At 41.8% G+C, this 20,307-nt stretch overlaps 1 protein-coding gene and 1 long non-coding RNA gene across 5 annotated transcripts in view; one reads left to right on the top strand and one right to left on the bottom strand.

Moving 5' to 3' along the window:
• The window catches only part of GPR107 (G protein-coupled receptor 107), a 33,041-nt gene extending 16,946 nt beyond the window's left edge, over nt 1–16,095 (bottom strand). The window contains exons 1-14 of one of the 4 annotated variants that reach the window (XM_072352660.1): nt 16,056–16,095; nt 11,344–11,469; nt 10,812–10,862; nt 10,498–10,586; nt 10,191–10,357; nt 9,626–9,660; nt 9,396–9,452; nt 8,780–8,890; nt 7,475–7,608; nt 6,768–6,843; nt 5,700–5,773; nt 5,030–5,147; nt 4,098–4,228; nt 2,303–2,346 (exon numbers count right to left, since the gene is read on the bottom strand). In XM_072352660.1, the coding sequence (XP_072208761.1) occupies nt 2,303–2,346; nt 4,098–4,228; nt 5,030–5,147; nt 5,700–5,773; nt 6,768–6,843; nt 7,475–7,608; nt 8,780–8,890; nt 9,396–9,452; nt 9,626–9,660; nt 10,191–10,357; nt 10,498–10,586; nt 10,812–10,862; nt 11,344–11,412 (1,156 nt within the window). In that variant the 5' untranslated portion in view covers nt 11,413–11,469; nt 16,056–16,095. Of the gene's footprint in view, nt 1–2,302; nt 2,347–4,097; nt 4,229–5,029; nt 5,148–5,699; nt 5,774–6,767; nt 6,844–7,474; nt 7,609–8,779; nt 8,891–9,395; nt 9,453–9,625; nt 9,661–10,190; nt 10,358–10,497; nt 10,587–10,811; nt 10,863–11,343; nt 11,470–15,527; nt 15,665–15,723; nt 15,924–16,055 lie in introns of those variants that run through there. The other 3 variants (XM_072352657.1, XM_072352658.1, XM_072352659.1) reach the window with 3 other exon arrangements.
• On the top strand, nt 15,913–20,011 carry LOC140260355 (uncharacterized). The gene is made up of 2 exons (XR_011905527.1): nt 15,913–16,135; nt 19,855–20,011. It is a non-coding gene; the product is annotated as an uncharacterized lncRNA (long non-coding RNA).
• The last annotated feature ends 296 nt before the right edge of the window (nt 20,012–20,307 follow it).

Genomic DNA, 20,307 nt, shown 5'->3' with positions numbered 1-20,307 from the left:
TCAAACTGCAGTCACGACTGCACTCGACCCAAAGGAGCACTATCTAATAACAGGTTGTGAAGTAGCTGGACGAAGACAACAAGATAGACAAACAGCCAGGAACATTAGCAGGAGCCCGAGCCATAAAATCCTGGAGTAGTTAGTTCTAAAGGACACAGGAAGTGGAAATAATTTTCCTTAGGACCTTCTCACCAGCAAAAAGGTCACCAGAAGACCCAGAGACAGGAAAAACAGCTATTGAATTTATAGGATATAATTCCCCAAGACACCCTCTGAGATAATTAAGTCTGTGCAAGAGAAACAAGGAAAACAGCCTTTGAGGCAATGCCAGACAATAAATCTTAGCTAGCAATAGGCAGCCTGACCAGAACTCTGCACAAGACTCAGACAGCTCTTAGCACAGGATAGACAGAGCAGTGGCTAGACTGCATAAGAAAGGATTCAGTAGCTTTCACCACTTAAGGAGAAAACTGTCTTCATTTGCTAAATTCAGAGTTGGTGCTGGTGAAGACAAGAGACTGAGCAGCACCTCTGCAGAATATTGCCTCCAAGGGAAGCCTGCAGAGTAAAGAGCATGTGGTTCCAGTCAAGATGGTTCATTTATAAGCCTGTGAATGATTCTGCTTTACTTACAGTGCAACTAAATCTTCTTTAGTTTCCTCACCAGGCACACTAACAGCATGACACCATCAGGTAACGCTCCTCATGGGCTTCTGACAACCACCTCTAAATATTTAACATCTGATGAGAGCTTCATCCCTGTGGGGGTGCTGGGTACAATCTGGCACAAGCCTATGCAATGTTTTCCCTGAGATATATATATATTTAACTCTTCCCTTATTATTAGACTCACCACTTCCTTATGCTGTGCAATCTCAACACACAGTTACTGAATTTGCAGAATCCCTACAATGAAATGTGGCTACAGCAGCAGGTGGCTCACACACAGCATTCACTGTGAAGAACACTGCTGCTCGTGCGGTAACAGTGATACAAGACAAAGATCTAACAGACAGTCTGAGGGGCTACTGTGTGCATCACTGACTAGCTATAAGGATGTAAGCACTTACTAGATCACTATACACTTCCATTGTACACTACAACAAATCTATTATACACTACAACAAATAAAAAGCCAGCAACAACGTTATTACTCAGATCAGGATTCCATCAACCACTATGATGGACAGACAGGTCAAAAGTCTTTATGTTGAACATCTTTGATGTTCACTACCTTATTTTTATCCTTCACTCAGTGTTTTAATGTTAATCAACCCAACTCCATAGCACCACCTTGTGATATGAACCACCAAGTGCAAGGTAAAGACATGCTACACCTTCAGGTAGATCTAATGGTCTTCCATCTCAGTTCTGCACACAGGCCCTGGAGCTCTCAGCACTGGAGCAGCTGCTGGCTCCCATTGTGTGCAGCTCTGTCTTCATTACAAGAACACAGATCCATACCAGCCAAAAAACAGGCCTTACTTACAAAAAGTCCTCAACTGACTAATTCACTGCTTCAAAGACGGTCTAAACTGAAGCAGACTTGTAAACACACAGATTCCAGCAGACATATACTGAGTGAGCATCAAATGACAGAATACTGAAGTGGCTGCCTGCTTCTAAGGAAGCCAGTGCTATGTTCCATGGCTTCAATCTGCAGCCAACTGAGGAACTTATTTGGAAGAAGTGAGAGGACAAAGCAGGAAAAGCAAACATTACCAAAGCCATATTTGGGTTGACTTTCCATCCATCATCTCACTTTCACTGCTACAATAAACACAACTTGACTTTACACAAGCAGCCCTTGAAACTGCTGTACAAACATGGAGAAGATGAGAACTGTGTTACATCCAATGCCAATTTATGTTTTGTTTCCTACTAAGGTTTATTCCAATCTGTCCAGGTAGGAACAGATTTCTGAAGACATTTAAGTTAGGCTATCAGGCAGAATATACACCAGTTCTCAAATACGCATCTAGATCACTTCTGAACTTGAGCCTAAAACCAAGGTAAAGCTATCAGATGATTTCCTTTAGATACAGTGTCTAACCTGAACATCTGGGGCTGTGCAGATACCAGCAAACAAATTTCATACATGAATTGTTGGAGCAATGCATGGAAAAGGGCATTTCCCAAAAGTTATTCCTAAAAGACCACAAAGGAAAAGTAGCAATGCAACAGTAACAGCGTAGGCTTACAGCTCTAGTTTATATATTTTAAAAATCAGCACCATGCTTGAAATTTTGGCAAGATCTTCTGGTATGTAGCACAGAACAGTAAGAAAATTACTGCTACTTGCCTTTTCCATCTGTTGCTGAAGCCTCCTGTAAATGTCTTATTGACCTGAAAAATTAAGAAGTAGAATAAGCTCTTTTCACTGCAGCCCTCCAGAACTCTGAACAGTTTTATTAGCTCTTTGTGTCTGGGCTATGCTCATAATTAACTGTGCCTTAGCATGCGTGGCACTGCATATAGTTAATCCCCACTCCAAGCAGTTAGTTCAAATATCTGCATCTCCTTATGATTAAGAAATCTAAACTGCTAAAGCCTACTTCAACCAACAGAAAGCTGGGACAGAGCAGAATGAGAAACTGGGGCATTTCCCAGCATAATGCTTACCACTCAGCTGAGCTACCATTCAGAGTACTGCCAAGCATTTGGCACCTCACTGCTCTTTTAAGCTCTTTTCATTTAAATAGTTGATTACAGCTTACATGGCTACACAGGCTACTTATGTAACAGAAGCTACCCTGCAGGAATGGAAATTCAATGGCCAAGGCTTAGTCACCTTACTCACATGACTCATTCCAACAGAGGCAGTGAGACTACACAGATGAAAAAAGGGCAGGATTATGCTCTAGGTTCCACTGCCCGTTTATGTTGGTACCATGACAATGGAGGAACACTGGCTGTATCCTATATAAGCAGCTACAGGACAGTTCATTCAAATAATTTACATAACAAAATTGCATCTGTAAAACAAATGCAGGTTTTGTACTAGCGTGTCACTAAGCAGGGTGTCACTATGCAGGATGTACAGAATTCTGGCATTATATACGAAGAGTTGTGACAGAAAAAGTTTCCTTCATCACAGGTAATTGGAATCTCTCTGTAACAAAAGTTTGTATTCCCGTAGTTTTATTTACCAAGCCCAAATGCTGTCATCCTCAGAAGAGCTGCAGCATTTTGACCAGAGTGGGGGAGTGTCAGGTGGGTTGTGCAAATTTCTTGGAAGACATTTACTGGCATTGGCACAAGGCCACTAAGACTGTTGGGTTCAGTCCTTACACAGAGAACTGGAAAGGAAACTGCAGCTGCAACACACCCTAGCAAGCCACAGTGGAGCTTACCTGCATCTAAAAGTAACACATGCATTATGAAATAGTTCTCCAAAACACTCCAGAGCTGCACACTATTGACTGAAAAGGTATTTACTAGACAGACATACTCCTGCATTTCAGGAAAAATGCTGGAGATAATTGAAAAAAATAGAATATTCTGTGTTTAAAACAGAGAAGCCAGAAGCTCCTTCAAATCTTCCTTTAGATGAAGCTGTTTTTTCAATTAAGACTAAAATGAATTTAGAATATAAATGTGCTGCCTAACTGGCAAGCAGCAACAATAGCACTGAACTGAATTATCTGTGATTTCGTTGAGTTTTATATAACCAATGTTTTTCATTGCCAAGTAGAGTGGAAGGAAGGGCAGGGAAATGCTCCCTGTGGGATTATTTCTTCTAAACAGTCAAGTAAAAATGCAGTGCTACTTTGGCTGAAAGAAGCTCTGATCTCTGACAACACCAGGAGAATCAGCACTTCTAAAACATTGCAAGTTTCAAAGGCACCTGTAGTCTGCTTGCATGGTCCTGGCCATGCTTTTAAAAGGCCCCCCTACTCAAACACATCTAAAGCAAGCACCTTCCACAACACTGAAGTGCTAAGACTGATACTGATTAAGAAACTAAAAGACTCAACTTAAAGGACAGACATTTACTTCTCTGCTTTGGTAGCCTCTTAACCTCTAACATTAACACCCATTAGTTGAGAAACAGCTCACAGCATCGGTACTCAAAATGATCACACACAGCAACTCACCATACCACTGGAAATAAGATGGCACCACAACAAAGCAAGTCTACCAGGAAAAGGATTTCTTTCCATAGTCCATATTCAGTTGTTCCCTCTTCCGTTGACTCTATAATAATGTATGCCACATTTGCTAGCACCTACAGGACAAAAGGTGGGTAATGATTTCAGAAGCTTTCCAAGGATAGATTAGATGTGGGCTGCAAGTTCAGCAAGTTATCCCACAGTTGCAGAAAGAGCCTATTCAGTAACTTCAATTTTTCTTCTGTAGATCTATGTAAAAAAAATCACACACATTCAAAAGACCTTCACAGATCTACAGAAGTATAATTGATTGGAATGTATTTCTGCTGATATTCAGAAGGCAGTCCTTTCTGCTGCACACTATGCTGAATCTATTGTTTCAGTAAAAACAATAGAATAAAAATCTACCACATCCCCAAAAGCTGAAAGGCTGTTCTACCTACGACAGCAAATAGAATTGCTGCCTTCCTACTTTAGGAGGCAAACACCAATTGCTTTGAACATACTGGAGAGAGAGAGATCAGACCCAAGGGATCTCACAAATTCCAGTGCTCACCTTCCCCAAGCCCATTTCAGCAAACATCTCAGAAGTGATAACTGTAATAACAATTTCTCTGTTTGGTAATTTAATATTGCTTTGCAGCCCAAGTTTTGTCCCAGCATGACTAGACCTACATTACAGCTCCTTGTTTGCTTGCTGTTATTATTTGATAACCATTATCTAATACTCGATATCAAGAGAAAAGTTGGGAAAATTACATAACTTCTGGCCCTTTCACAGCTTCAAAAAATCATAACTCAGCTCACAGGCTTATACAAGCAGTAATTTATATTCTGTGTAGGATTCACAGCCTGTTACAGTTTCCACAAGCTGCTCTCCCACAATACAGTAAGTATTGACACAGCTCAGTCCTCACCTGAAGTGGGATGACAATCATGAAAATTTTTTTGTCTTTATCTGAAAGGATGTGTTTAATGAAAGCCCAGCCTGTTCCAATGAGGGCAATAGTGATGAACAGAAGAGCACCCTTAAATCTGAAAGAGAAGCAGATAATGCAAGGAGGTATTTTATACTTCCTCTTCAGCCCAGGTCATCTCTTCTACAGTCACTAAAGCCACAAACCCAAATAAATAGCCTTGCTATTCATAACTCTAGCAAATGCTTATCCTACATCAGCAAACAGATGCCTTGCTTACAACTATGCATTACACAGCAACATTAGCCTTCATTCACAACCACCAATATATGCACAGTCTTTTCCTGGGGGAATCATCCATTTACCATCATGAACAGGAGAAAACACTGGCAGCTGCACTCTCTTACTATTCAACCAAAAGCAAATTAAATACTTGAATATTTACATGAACAAAGAAGAGCAAAGCATTTCTTCTCCTTTTACTCCTCCACCCACATAAGTACCAATTCTCTGCAGCTGTCCTCTGCAAGCAGAGCTTTCCCCTTTACACTGGGCTCACTGCTGCCTTGTCACTCAGAGCTCAGCATCAAGTAGCAATTCCCAGCTTTCCTGGGAGGGAAGGGGAATTCAGTTTCACCATTTAATTTACTAAATCTTCCAATATACTTACAGGTGAGTAATGTAATAGACCACAGCCCAGCCTTCAATAGGAAATCCCTGAGAAGAAATGTAGTGGTAGTCGATCTGGAAGCAAAAAACAATATGCTACTTTATAAGACTTTCAAAAGCAAACCATCCATGGCCATAAACGGGTCAACTTTAACAGCCATCTCAATTTTCATTTTCTGTGTGTATAAATTCATCATTTACATAAAGCTTGCTCCCAACATTCTAGTATTGTTTAGTATCAAGATCATCCTCATCCACTCTGTTTCCTAAGCATTATTGAATATACTTTACACAACCTACATTCTTCCTACAGAGCTTCCATGTCCAACTACAGTTAAAACAACTGCATTTGTATCTTCATGCATTCATTGTTCAAGTTCAGTTGCATTAGGGAACTAGACGCTTTTCAGTTTTACTTTCTTTGGAAATCAATTCAAACCTGCTGACTCCAGGTTTTTGTAGGTGTTATCCTAGCATGAACTTGATGGAGAAGATCAAAACTGGCACAAACAGGGGGATTAAATGCTTGTCATTACCTTCGTTAATGATATATTTCAGTGAAAAGGCAAAGTCAAGACAATACAATAGAGACTTCATGTAATGAATGTGTTAAAGCTTATAATACTATGTTTGCTATGGTACAGCAAGCACACCGTGCCAGCTAAAGAAGCGCTTCTCAGTTCTACAAATATCAAGGTCCCCATTCATTAACATTTACTGTAAGCCATGTAGCTGGAGCAGTACCATTGCTCAAGCTTCTAGACCAGACTGAGCTGGCTGACACGTGAGAATTCATGGAACTCATTCAAGTCTCATATATATGCTTGCTGCTTCCCCACATCAGGCCACAATCCCAATTGTATTTAAAGTCACAATTTGCTGAAGAAAATTAAATCTCTTCCACCACGCAGCTGCAGTTCAGTACCAACATTTCAATTTGAAAGACACTTCTCTCCCCCTTCCCTCCTACTCTTCTCCCCCCTCAACACAAATTCCTCTAACAACACAACCTGGATCTCATATTTCTAATTCCCAGCTGAACAGCTTAAGGCAGAGAAGTTATACGTACTGCATGGAAGACTAAGGACAGTGACTTTGTGAAAGGGAGAGCTGCCATTAGCCAGTGAATCTTGAAGACGTCGTTTCTGGGAAGAAAAATGTATCAGTTAAAAGCCAGCAGTAAATTTTAGTTTCTGCTAAGATATTTCTTCATCATCTATAAATGTCAAATGTTAACTCCCATGTAGAGCTGACTATAAGCATAAAGCAATTCTCCATAATGCTGCAGTCCAAACTTTTACAGCAGCCTGAACAATATTTTAGCCACATCCTAGTACAACTTTTCTAATCCCCGACTTGGAAGATAGCAATTCGCAGGAACATCTTGTATGCACAGATCATAACGGTCAGAAAATTGCTAACCATTATTCAAATGGATATCACCCAGCCCAGCCCCAAATCACTATTATCACACACCACCAGGTGAAATAACAAGACCAACAAAAGAACTTCAGACTGCCAAACAATCAGATCACCACGTGAACTTCAAACTATGTACAAGGGTTCAAGCTGCTCCTGGCTTCTGATAACTACTAAGAAGCATGGCTTCTAATTAGCAATTCCTACCGCCTTTGACTATAATCAAAATTACTGGCATATAATACTGTGACAGAGTTCAAGTTTTAAGTGATTAAATTTGAGCTGGGCATAATAAGTGGAAAAAACACATCAAACAAGCTAAGTCCATATTTGTCACTGAAACAAAACTTTGCTTACCGGCGTTTACGAAGTATGTGGATCCACACAGTCCCAGACAGGAAAAAGAAGAGTGCCATGGAAATGTAAAGTTTTGGCAGTGGGATCTCACCTGCTGAGAGGTAGCTTTCAGGGTTCTTCTCCGTAATTTCTATCTGAATATTAATGGCATGTTATATGGACAGTTATAAAAACATCTGGCTAAAGCACTCATGCAAAGACTCTTCCATTTACAATTCGTCTTTCTGGAGAGGTAACGTTATAATACTTGACAAAAAAAAATACAAGGGCTACTCCAAAAGTGATGCCTCATGACAACAGAGGTGAATGCTGGTCATACTGTAGAAGAGGATGAACCTTTGCACCAGTATTCCTTTACGTTTTGTTGCCATATGACAGATGGAAGCAGAGGGAGTAGTCTGATAAATGGTGTCTGACACAGAAGTGCATATGAAGCAAAGGTGTGCCACTGAATTCCCTGATACAGAAAAAATTGCACCTACTGATATTCATCAACACTTGCTGAACATTTACAGATACCAAACAGTTGATCTTAGCACAGCAAAGTGGTGGGTGCTGGCAAGAATGCACAGCTAATGGTGGTGACTATGTTGAAAAGTAGTGTTTTGTAGCTAAGAAATTGCTTTATCAAAGAGTGTTACTGTGCTCCTTGTACCTGTTGTCATTTCCATGGAAACAAATAGGAGGCGTCACTTTCAGATGTATCTATGTAGAATCAGCTCTTCATCCTCAAGAGTTTCAAAACATTTTTAGAACTACATCCACAGCCTGAGCTGTTCTACTACTGTCCGGCTCAACACAGCACAGAACCGAACCCCATGATGTTAAGAGATAGAACATGCTATAAAATATTGCCCTTCTGAAAATTCTCTGAGCAGTGTAAAAATGCATCCTGATTCAGGGCAGAAAAAACAAACAAACAAACAAAAAAAAAGCCCTGCAATTTCAGAAATACCAACAGTTTAAACTGCAACAAGTCTTAATATCTGTAATTGTGTAAAGAGACCATTTCTGACAGCAGCCAGACACGAGATGTTTTAGCTCTCACTTCTTCACAGTACCAGTCCCAACTGCGTACACTGATGCTCAGATGTAGCCTTCATATTTCCAAACATTTCTCTAAAACTTGTACTTTAATTCTTACTGTAGTTGCTGCCTACAGAGATTAAATGCACGGCTCTCAATCACTTCCCACCCCATATATACACTCATATACCACATGTGCTTGGTATACAAGCTACAATTGAAAGTTGTATGTTTTAGATAAAGTGAATGAGTTAATTACACTTAAGAAGCTATACTCACGTCAAGACTAAACAGCTGCTGATCACGAATTTTCCCATCACCGCCAATACATTTATGGAAATACAGGCTGTAGAGACCTTCTTGGTTATCAGAACTGATGTTAAAGAAAAACTGAAAATAAAGAATAGGTAAGTCAACATCATTCTCATTCAACAGCTGGATTGCACTGTAAAGAAGCTATCCCTACCGGAGATAGAAAAATCAGGTCAGCTGGTTCATTTCAGCAAATGCACTGTTTTGAGGATACCTGAACATGTGCAAATCTCACATTATCTCAAATTATTCCAGGTAGAGAAACACTATGATTATGCACTCTAGAAAGCCAAAACCTTCAGGCATCAGTGTTAAAGCTACTTCACCTCAGAGAAAAGGTATCAGCAAGTATTCTCTATCTAATGTGATGAACCACAGAATTTTTATCATACCTGCCCAAACGCAAAAGCAGCTGCTCTGCTCCTACCCCAACCACACACATTTCCATAGCGATATAAATCTGTTCCATAACACATGACAATTTCAACTGTTTTATAGGAACCAACAACCACAAGTGAATCAGTGTATTGAAACAAAGGAACTGTCTGAACACATTAGGTCTAGACAGTGGCAGAAGCCCTACCTGGAATGAGATAGTTCCTCTGTCATTGTGAATAGGATGCTCTTGTTCTACTATGCTCTGGAAAAAGAAAACAAGCACAAATTTTGAAGCAGGTACCTACTACATCTGGTTATATCATCCAAGCAATCAGATCTGCATGTTGTAAGTTCACAGGGAAGCAATGAAACACTTCTCTCAACCTTCCGGCTATGCCTACTTCTGCTGAATAAGATCAGCAGATAGTTTCTTACCTGAGAGGATGTCGTACTTCGCTTGGACCTGGTATCTAGAGATAGAAATATTACTGGTATTAGTGGAGTGTTTGCATGTAGGCATCCTCACAGACTACCACCTTTTATACATTGCCAGTACCTTACTCAAATATTCTTATGTTAATCCACGTGGTAGTTTCCAAGATAACCACTAACAGAGCTTTCTCTCCAACCCCTCCTCTACTATCCCAGGACTCTTCCCTCCACATCCATTCATTCTGAATGCAACATCAAATGCTAAGATGGTGAAAGTTCAAAACTTAAATTTTGTTTTTGGCTTCTACATGTCAGCACACTGTCAACGTTTGTGCTACGCTACTGCAAAACTAGACCAGTCGATGAATGATGTTCAGTGTTATCCAGCCTCATTCCCTGACTAGTTCAAACAACTAAGCAAAATAAAGATGGCATGCTCCATTTTCACAAGGCTGTGTAAATTCTAGTCCAAGCAGATCCCTGAAATGCAACCACAACACAATGTTGGATGCACGCTGGCCAGAAATCAGCAACAAAGGCACATACAGCCAGGTTTAGCAAAACTTACCTCTGTCATCTGTTTTTTTGTTAGTCTCCGTTGGACTTTTATCAGAATCACTTTTATCTTCAGAAGATTTTGGTGGCTTGGTAATCAATGCAGTGGCATTTTCCTCAGACACAAATGAAATTTTAGGCAGCAGGTGAGAAGCTTCCGCAGAGAACCGCACCTTCACACTGATGAAACAGATTTTATCTCTTTAATACAAAATTAAGCCAATCAATGTTCCTAAAGAGGCTGTCATGATCTACATGTGATCATAAATCATTATAAAAATATGCCAAGAACCATTAAACAAAGTATTCTATTTACTCACACATCATTTTTGAAGTCCAGAAGTAAGATTACAACAGAAACACCTTGCTCAGGTTTCTTATTCAAAATACAGTAATCCACTTCTTCATCCTGGCAATGAAAGCAAAACATCTTCAAAGTACCTTCCTGTTAATAAGAAACGGGCGTGCTCTCCCCCAGGTGGAGGTAACTATTTTTAGTCCAGTAAGACACATAATTGGATTATCCATAACAACCTGCCTGTATCTAATGGCTCTTTCTTCCTTCTAGGTCCTCCTGGAAGTAGGCAGACTACGATATGACCCTACCATAGGAAAGAAAATCCACATCTCTTACCAGATAAGTGGAGAACCCATCATTCCTTGTTCGATCCAGGCTGAACCCCACCTATGAGACAATAAAGAAGAATCTGTCAAATTAAAACAGCTCAGCCACCAGGATAAGAAGCCAAATCAGCATGAAACGAGCCAAAAATGGCATTTCTTAAAAAAACCGTGCTAAGTTTAAGGCAGAATCCAGATCTTCTTTCGGTACTGCCTAGTTATACAGCAAATCATTCAAATATAGTGTAAGTAGGATCTCTGTTTGTCTCTTCCAACTCAGCTATTCTATTTTACACATAAAATAGATAAATGCAGACAAGTTCAGCAGAGTATCTGACAAGTTAAAATTAGTTCTTAAAGCAGAATTGGTATCATTGGAGGATAAGTCTGGTAGGACTTAACATCCTCACAAGTTGCTCACAGCTGGGAAGGACACAATCAGCACTACTTGTTACAATATGACACTTCAAACTGGTTAAAAAAACCCACTGTGAGGGTTATTTCCCAGAACGCTTAATGCAGTGACTGGATACAAAGTAACTTACTGATGAGCTGCCCTTGTCATCAGCATCCACAGGTGGCTTCAATGAAAGGTTGCTCACATTAACTTTCATGAAACCATTCTTGAAGAAGCCAAAGGTATTCAGATGCACTTTCTGCCTCACATCATCCTATGAGAAAGAAGAGTTTACAAATCTCACAGTGTCGCTGTTTTGGCTGAGTTAAACACACAGCCACCAGCAGGTGCAATAAAAGAGGAAGTAAGGTGACCAAGATTGACACTCCAGGGTTCATGCAGAGCATCTATTCAATCATACCAAGAGCAAATTTCTTTAGGACACTTTCAGATATAGCCAATTATTTCATTGGGATCAATCGACTCTTCCAACAACCTCAACATGAGCTTCAAACAAGTGTGGCAATGCTTATCACTTGACTACACTCTTCAGAAAACTGCAAGAAAAAAGCCTGGAGGAAATAAACTTTCTGGGACCACTGATTAAATGAGGTATTGTTATTCAATATATATATATATATATATATATGTATATATATATATATACACACACAGAGAGAGAGAGAGAGAGAGAGAGAGAGAGAGAGAGAGGGAGACTGTAATCCCAGCCACTGCAAGAGTCTGAAGAGGAATTTGTCAACTATGGTGCTCTTAGCTAAGACTCAAGGCCTTAAGACTTCAAGAATGATTACTGTCAATTAGGAAGAGCGAGGTCAAACAGAATCAATTGGGTTGGCTTTCCTACCAGGAATCCCAGTCCTCACTTCTGCCCCTCATCTTAGTTGCACAATAACTCATCTCTTCTAAGACTGGCAAAGAAACTGCATGAACGGATACCTGGCTCATACCTGGCTCAGCTGAGAACAGTTCAAAAACAGCTGGCTTTTTTATTGCCCTCTGCATAAGGAGATCATGAAGGACCACACATGAAAAGCAGTAAAAATTGCATTCTGACATCCTATCGGCCAAGGAAAGGTCTCATCCCTAATACTTTGCATTCAAAAATTACGGAGTAGGTATGGAATCCAACCCTCAAATCCTACAGAATCTTTAACTGGAAGGAAAATCAGAACAGAACAACTAGAATTAAGAAGCAAATCTAAAGTGTAGTTGTCTCCCCTTCCCTGACACATTGATTTGATATCCCTGCATAAAACTTTCCTTACACAAATATCACTCAGCGTAACAGCAGGACACAAATCCTGACATCACAGCTAGATTACAGGTTGGCTAAGAGACCACCCTAATAGAATCAGGTTAACCTGGCAAATAACCAGATGGTTCCCCTACTGCTTGGAAGAGGAAAAATAAGTCAGCAACACATGGCTTGCAGCAGATGCCCTGTTTAACTATAGCTGTGCTATCTTCATGTTGTAGGCCAGTTACATGCTTGAGGCAATAGTCCATCTGGTTAATTTCACAGAGCTTTCAATGTAATCTCTCAGCCAGCTTTTTTAGCTGTACACCTGGTATGGTATTAACCACTTCTGCAGAGATAATCATTTGTGTGGGTGTCAGGGACAGGGCAAGGAGGGAAAGAGAGCATCACCCAGCCACAAGGCTTTCTGCATGCTGTAAATACAATGAGAAACAGCTGCTTAACTCAAAATTCTTATAAGCAGTTCAATTTAAGTTCATTTGTTCCCGTGGTTCACCAATACGATGCCCATCAACAAAAGATAATTAACACATAACATGCACTTTCCTCCCTGGTTTCTATCAGCTTTGAGTGCTTAGAGTTTACAGATTTAGTTCACAAATCCTTCAGCTTTAAACGATCCTGAAGAAGCAACTGCACATCCTCCAAGAGCATCCCTTGCTCCATATACTGACAGATAGCTTAAAGTTGCAGGCTTACCAATAGCCATCTCACCTTTCACAAGAGGTTTAACAGGTCAGAAAAAAATATGGCTTTTGTTCACAATCTCTCAACTTCTGACTTCAGAAACCTGACTGTGTCTTGATAACAAAGGTGTGAAACAGCAAAAAGGAATACTTTGCTATAGAATTACCGTGCACCTTTTGAACATGACTCAAATAAGTGTTATCCAAGATCCTGTAGCTCAGAATCTGTAAATTATTATCATTTAACATTTTACTCATAATGTAATTGGAATGGTGCTATTAGCACAGAGAAGATTTTAACTGAGGGTGTTGACCCTTACATGGAATGAACTGTGTTATCTACGTAAGCTCAGTAATTTCTACAAGACTAAGTTGTTCTGGAAGGTGTTTTCAACTTGTGCAATTGAAATCTAAGACTTAATAAGATAAAAAGGCAGCAAGGATTCACATGAACAGAAACAACCACTGGAAATTAACATCTCCCACATAAAAGCTTAACATGAAGCTGAAATTCAGACAATAACTTTACACAGGAGGGAGCTTTGCTTCCCTTTTGGAAATCACTGCATGGCAGAGATAACTCTCACTTTAATCAGAAAGCAACACCACAAATGGCTACACAGCACTGCTGGCTGGATGGCTCCTCTTGTTAAGTCTCTAGAAAGCTCTTTATTTCAGCAGCTTACTAGCATTAAACTTAACTGCGTGCCTGACAAAGGCCTCAGCTACACAAACTTCCCCATTCTCAGAAGCAGTTTGCCACTGCATTACGCAAAGCAGAAGGCTTCAGTAACACAGCTTTCAATTGCTGGGACTGGGGATAAAACAAAACACCCCTTCCAAAAACAACCGCAGCACACACCACAGTTTTATTAACCAAAAAATTCTAAAACTTTCCAAAGTGTTTTTAGTTTTTTGTTTTAGAAGTTTAATATATTAATTTAGGAAAGTTGATAATGAGCGTTATCAGAGAAGAAAGTCATCTTTATTCTAGCAGAAACACTCAAACAAATTCATCTTCAGAAAGAAAAGCCTCACTTTGTACGTTTCCATAAAGATAAAAAGCTATTTTTACAACAGCGAGCCACTCAAGACACAGAAAAAACTTCACTTCAGCACATTAATTACCAAGAAGAAAGCTTTTCTAACTTAAGTAACAGCAGCTTGTTTGAGGAAGCCCATACCTAACGCCTATACCTTTAACACTGCACAGCCTCAAAGCACATGTTGCCAACAGCACCAACAGCAGAAGGGCTGGTTCATTATGAAGGGCAATTGGTAGAGAAGTGGATGTTTACATAAAGTGCTGTAAAATCACAAATGAAGAGACTGCATTCCAACAATGAAGTTCATGTTTACACGTTTACACAGGTGCACAAAGGCATGAAAGCACTTCTGTTTTCCCTGCTGTTTGGTAGGTCAGTGTTGACATGAAACTCATACTACTCAGCAAAGACCATACTTCATACTGATTGTAGTAATGGAGAACAAAAATCAAGCAACAAATCTTTTATATCCTAGCAGTTTAGGAATGCCTGAATAGGAACTATAAACAGCGATGTTTGCTGCTGAAGTTTGCTTGAAACCAGCTCAGAAGTTTACAATGCAACAGAATTAGCAGCTCAGTATAAGCTTCCAGCACCCAGCTGTTGGTTAGAAAGTCTTCCAAACAACAAGTAACCAATACAGGTTTCTCCTAATTTGTTGTTTCAAAGGAAAGTTAACTTTTCCTGAGGCAGAACAAGTTCATTCCATGGCATTTTAGGCTACTACACAGACAGGAAAACTCCCTGTGAATGAGTCAGGAATGATGGGTCTCTAAATTATGGGTATAGGGGACACTGCTGGTATGCTCCCCACACTGCTGTCCTCCTGCAGCAGAACCCCAGGACAGCCTTCTCACAACAAGCCCAGCAGCATTGCTGGGGCTGCAGCTCCCACCACAGCCTGCCCTACTGCCTCAAGTAAAGAGCTGTCCCCAAACACAGGTCAAAAAAAACCACAAAGGGATCTTTCCAAAAGCACAACCGGAAGTCTATTAAGCTGAAGTAGAAAGTAGTCAGCACCCATTCCTTCTTCTGCCTCTACCAATCACTTGATAAGAGTGCCCATCACTAAGAGAAATAAAGCAACACCGCAGCCTTCAGAGTAGAACGACAGAAGATGGGATGGGAAGACCACAGAGAACACGAATTAACAGCGACCCCGAGCCCACTCGGGAGCCGCCCAGCGCACACCGGGCCCTCATCCGGCCCGCGGTAACAGCGCGGAGCAGCCGCAGCCCCACACCCTGAGGCAGCTCCCCCACAGCACGGACGGGGCAACAAGCACGGGGATGGTAAGAGTAACAACAACAGCAAAACCAACCGGGGCCCCAGCAGGCCGATACACAACGGGATAGCTAGGCTGGCGGCGAAGAGCTGGGCCAGGCAGTGGGACAGGCCCAGGGTGACAGGCCCAAGGGGAAGAGAAGACCCCCAGCTTGAGGAAACAGGATCAGGTCGGGCCCACCGCTCCCCTCACCCCACCCGAGACCGAGCCAAAAAGATGCTACGGCGCAGACCTTACTTTGAGGGTGAGGTGATGGACGCGGGCTCCGGCCGGACCCGCGCAGAACAACGTCAACCCCAACACAGCCACAGTGAGCACGACTGGAAGGCCGCGGACCGCCATCTTTACTCCAACATCAGCATCCTGTTCCCACGGCACTTCCGGGAGCGGGGCGCCCTGGGAGGGTCACGTGAGCCGTGGCGGAGGCCGGGCCTCACCACAGCCCGCGGGCCGTCCCCGCCTCGCGGCCTTCCCGTGCCGTGCTCCGCGGATGGGCTCACGTACCCCCAGGCCTATCTGATACCCAAGGGAAGGACCCCCACCTGTCCTGAGGTGTGTTCGTACCTGCAGCCCAGACCACGGGCCTGGGAGCGGTGGTGATGGCAGTCCGACCCGCTGGGTGTTTCTACTGAGCGCTGGACTCGGTGGGTTGGTTTTAAACGTCTTTCTCTATATGAACAAAAGGCTTTCTGCTTCCTTTGTGGGGTAACGTAGAAACTGTTGAGCTATTTGATCACTGTGGTCTCACTCGAAGGTACACGCAGCCCAGACTTGGCTTCAGTGAGGTCTACGTGTAACTGAAGGAGCAGACAGCGTGCCAAGGGACAGTGCAGATGGCCTTTAGGTTTACCCATTGCTAGAGCCATTTCTGAAAGCTGATGTGATCTGCCTTTACAACGTGATACAACGCGGCTCCCGCACGTTCTGTCACCTCTCATCACCCCAACGTTTTACCCTTCACCCTGAGCTGGGTGTAGAGCAGCAGTAGGACGGCCGAGCAGTGAATTGCTTGGCTTCAATCATGGTGAATAGGCAGAGAAAAATCCTGACTCTTGTAATAGTGCTTACGTGGAACGTCCCATCTTTGTTCAGTGGTGATTCAGGCGTTACTCTACACATTACCTCTTATTTAATCTCCCCTTCTTCCTCTTATTCTCTTAAGTAATAAACACAGATCTCTCAACACTGCCAAAGGAACGTGGGCTGATACCTGAACATACCTGAAACTGATAAACGAACTCTTTCGATTATTCTTTCTCTAGGCAGTAACTCAGGCGAGCCGCTAGATGTCCCCTCAGCATCAGGCTTCGTGGTGCACATAGCTACACCCTGCCGGCTATGGGACATCAGAGAATTTACTTTGAAAATATGATTCTGGTTCACATCTTTTCCCCAAATTCACATTTTTAGTGTTGTAATTACTACGATTCCTGTGCTCAGACCTCCCTAGGAAACATAGAGACTCGTGAGAAATGGTTATTTGCAGCCCCAGCTGCAGCACAGGCTTTGTACATTACTCTGCTCTCATTGACTACTTCAGTAGGCAGACAGCATAGAGATTTCCCCATATAATTCCAGGCGCTGGTTCAGCCCATCAGCATCTCCTTATCAGAAGGTATTTCCTATTAATAGTCAGGGAATCTTATGCCACAAACGGAAACTGGCTGAATATTTCTCCTCAATGTAACTCTGCCAGCCTCTCAGGATATCGTAATGACTAAATCACAACTGATCTAACTTCCACAGATCACTTAGTCTAGAACTTGTGACATGTCTACTTTCAGTGGTCATACATTTTTAAGATGATGTATACACTAGAAGATTCTAGGCTTAAATTTATGTGCCTATCAATACATGAATTGTCTTTTCACTGTAATGAATATACTGTAGTCTTATCTTTACAGTGATGTTTTATTGCAGCCACCAGACAAGATAAACCTGTCTGTAAATGGGCTGTTAACTGTGTTCATATATGATTAGTTTCTTTATATTCCTTTTCATTGTATTTCCCCCCACAAACCTGAACACAATTACGATTTCTCACAGACCTTTTTGGAAGTATATGATAAGCAACTGTTGAGATTGGATGGAAAGCATCATCAGCATCAGGAAACTCTTGGCACATGGATAGCCTGCAAGTACAGCTCAGTACAAAGTAAAAATGGGTTAAGCATTCAGCCATTGGTGTACTCTATGAATGTATTACAGGTAGATTGCAGAATATCAAAGCCTGCTTTTTCCTCTAAAAAACAAAACCAAACCATAGAGCGTAAAAGCAGTCAGAGGAATAGCAACCTCACCTTTCAGGTTGCAGTTCTACAGATACTAAGCAAAGCAAACCCAGGAATAGCAGCTGAGATCATCAGGCAAGCTCATAACAGTAAAGCAGAGATGAACCATGAAATCATTTTGTAGTTTAGATACTGAAATTAGAAGCCTGCATAGCTAAAGTGTAAAATAGTGCCTCAGACTGACGCTTAAATAAGGCTCCTGTGTCAGTGGGCAGAGGGTGTGTGCAGGGTGGGGTGGAGGCCCCAGGTGAGGATGGTCAGGGCCATTATGGTTTATTGGCTCTTTATCAGGTGTTAATCAGACCCTTCTGATAAGCCTCCCCACTGATAGGGCATGTAAAGAGAACCCAGGTTCCCTACTGTGTGTTTGAATGAGCTGGGTAGGTTGTGACTGCAGAAAGGAAACAGCTGTAATGGTGATGGCCTTAGGGAAAGGTGTGTCCTCTTCCTTTCCTGGTGCTGTTTCAGTTCCAGTGTATGAAAGGTTATAAGCAACATCTATATTACGTGTCTTAGATGTGGATGATCTGGGTAGAATTGTAGAAATAAAAGGGAAGCAGCTGTAGGTGATAACCTTGGGGGGGTGGGGGGGAAGGTAGGTCCTTTTCCTTTTATGTTCTGGAAGTTGGAAATGTTTATACTTACTTTGCAAGCTATCATTTTCCTTGATTTGCATGAAGAAACACAAAGATTGGAGATTTAGGTTAAACTATGGCTGGGGGATTTGTTTTTACCTTTCTCGGTTGCTAAACGATTTGGAATGTAGCTGTTTTGAAGTTGTTTTTTTTTCTCCTGCTTGCTTTTTATTTAAAGGAATTGCTCCTGCTTGGGCTTGGGATCTAGTGTGAGGAATGCACTGAATCACAGTAACAGGGATATAAACAGAGAATTTACAGGAATATGCCTCTATCTAGATAACAGATCTGAATGGTTTTGTTCCTAATGCAGCCAGGGGAAAAAACCTACTGATTTCTGTATCGCTCTGCTTTGCATTGTGTGAATTAGATAATGGAGAGATAAATAATCGTTTTTTTTAAGCTTTATTTTGAGTTGTTCTTATGAGGCTGGAACCTGCTAAGCCTTCCCACATCATGCCGTAGCATAAAGGGCTCCTAATGCTCCCATCGTTGTTAATTACATTAGTAATTAAGGACAAATCAAGCTGCAGGCTCTGCTGTTTTGGGCACTGCACAAACAAAGCAGTAATGTAAGCAGCAGTCTCTGTCTTGGAGAGCTATCAGATTAAATAACAAAGAATGGGAGGGGAAAAAAAAATCTACCAGAAATATCTGGCATGCAGCTTACTTAGTTTTTCCCTTGAGCCCCATCCACATGAATCTTAACCTCTTCACAGGTTTTGGTATTTGTTGATTCTGATGTGCCATCCTAATACAGAACTTGCATTTCTGGCCTGTACCTTTCAATAACCAGTTATGTGTTTTTTTGCCTTTCAGTGGGGACAGGTTTCCCTGCTCTTGCTGGTGTAACAGGTTTGCCTTGTTCCCCTCCCAGGTCTTTGTGCAAAAGGAAATTCCACTGCAAATTTGCCTCAGATGATACCAGTGCTGCTTTGCGCTTGGACTCTGTGCCGTTCTTTTTGTTCGAGTATTTATGGATTAAGGTCTCAGATAGTTGTGATGCAATTATGTTCTCTGGTTTTGTAATGCGTTCTGGGTGGACATAAGGCTAAGGAAGGACCAGCAGCCCCTGGTATCCCTCTGCTGAGAGCCTGTGGAGGTAGAAGCCCTTGGGACGATGCGGTGGTGCTTTAGGCAGCATGGCAGGCTCAGGATATTCAAATACGTTAGCAACAGCAGGAAGAAGTACTCTGTGAAATGAGTTGAACAGCGTTGCTTAGTTGTGATGTAGTAAAGATATTAACGTTTAATGGTGAACAAAAGCAGTGCCTGCTCTGTGTCACTTCAAAAGGGTAGTAGCATTCTACTCTTATGTTCAAACCAACGGGGATACAATGAAATGCAGTTGTGTTATTAGCATCGTGCTCATCCTCACTGTTGTTCTAAATGTTGGGATCACTTCAGTTATCCTTTTGTTTTTCTTTTCTCGTGCAGTTTGATCTCTGTGTGCAGTGCAAGTGCATGGATCCAGGGGAGGTAACGGCATGCATCAGAAGGATCCCAGCCCTCTGTGAGCAGATTGAGCCCCTCAGGTGAATCAATGTGCTCCCTCCTTTCCTGAACAGATGCAGCAATAAACATAAAGCAGGAATCTAAAGGTCTCCTCGTGTTTCGTGTAGCTGGAAAGCAGAAGTATAAAAATCAGATTAGGTGACGCAGCTCAAATAAATGCCGTTACAAAAGGAAGATGAGAACAAAATAAATCTTATTTCTCCAGCAAGGAAACGAGCTGATTTCTGCAAGGCCTGCGTGACTGCAGCCGTGCCCCACGTCGGGGTGCAGGCAGGTAACTCGATTACTTCCCTGCCTGTAAGCTGCTGATGGATGGCAGCTGGACCTGGCTGGGCTGGGGTGTGTTTGTGTTGGGGTGTGTTTGGGAAGCCCCTC

Source organism: Excalfactoria chinensis, chromosome 18, assembly GCF_039878825.1.
Source record: "Excalfactoria chinensis isolate bCotChi1 chromosome 18, bCotChi1.hap2, whole genome shotgun sequence".
NCBI lineage: Eukaryota > Metazoa > Chordata > Aves > Galliformes > Phasianidae > Excalfactoria > Excalfactoria chinensis.
This window is presented reverse-complemented; position numbering and strand designations above follow the sequence as displayed.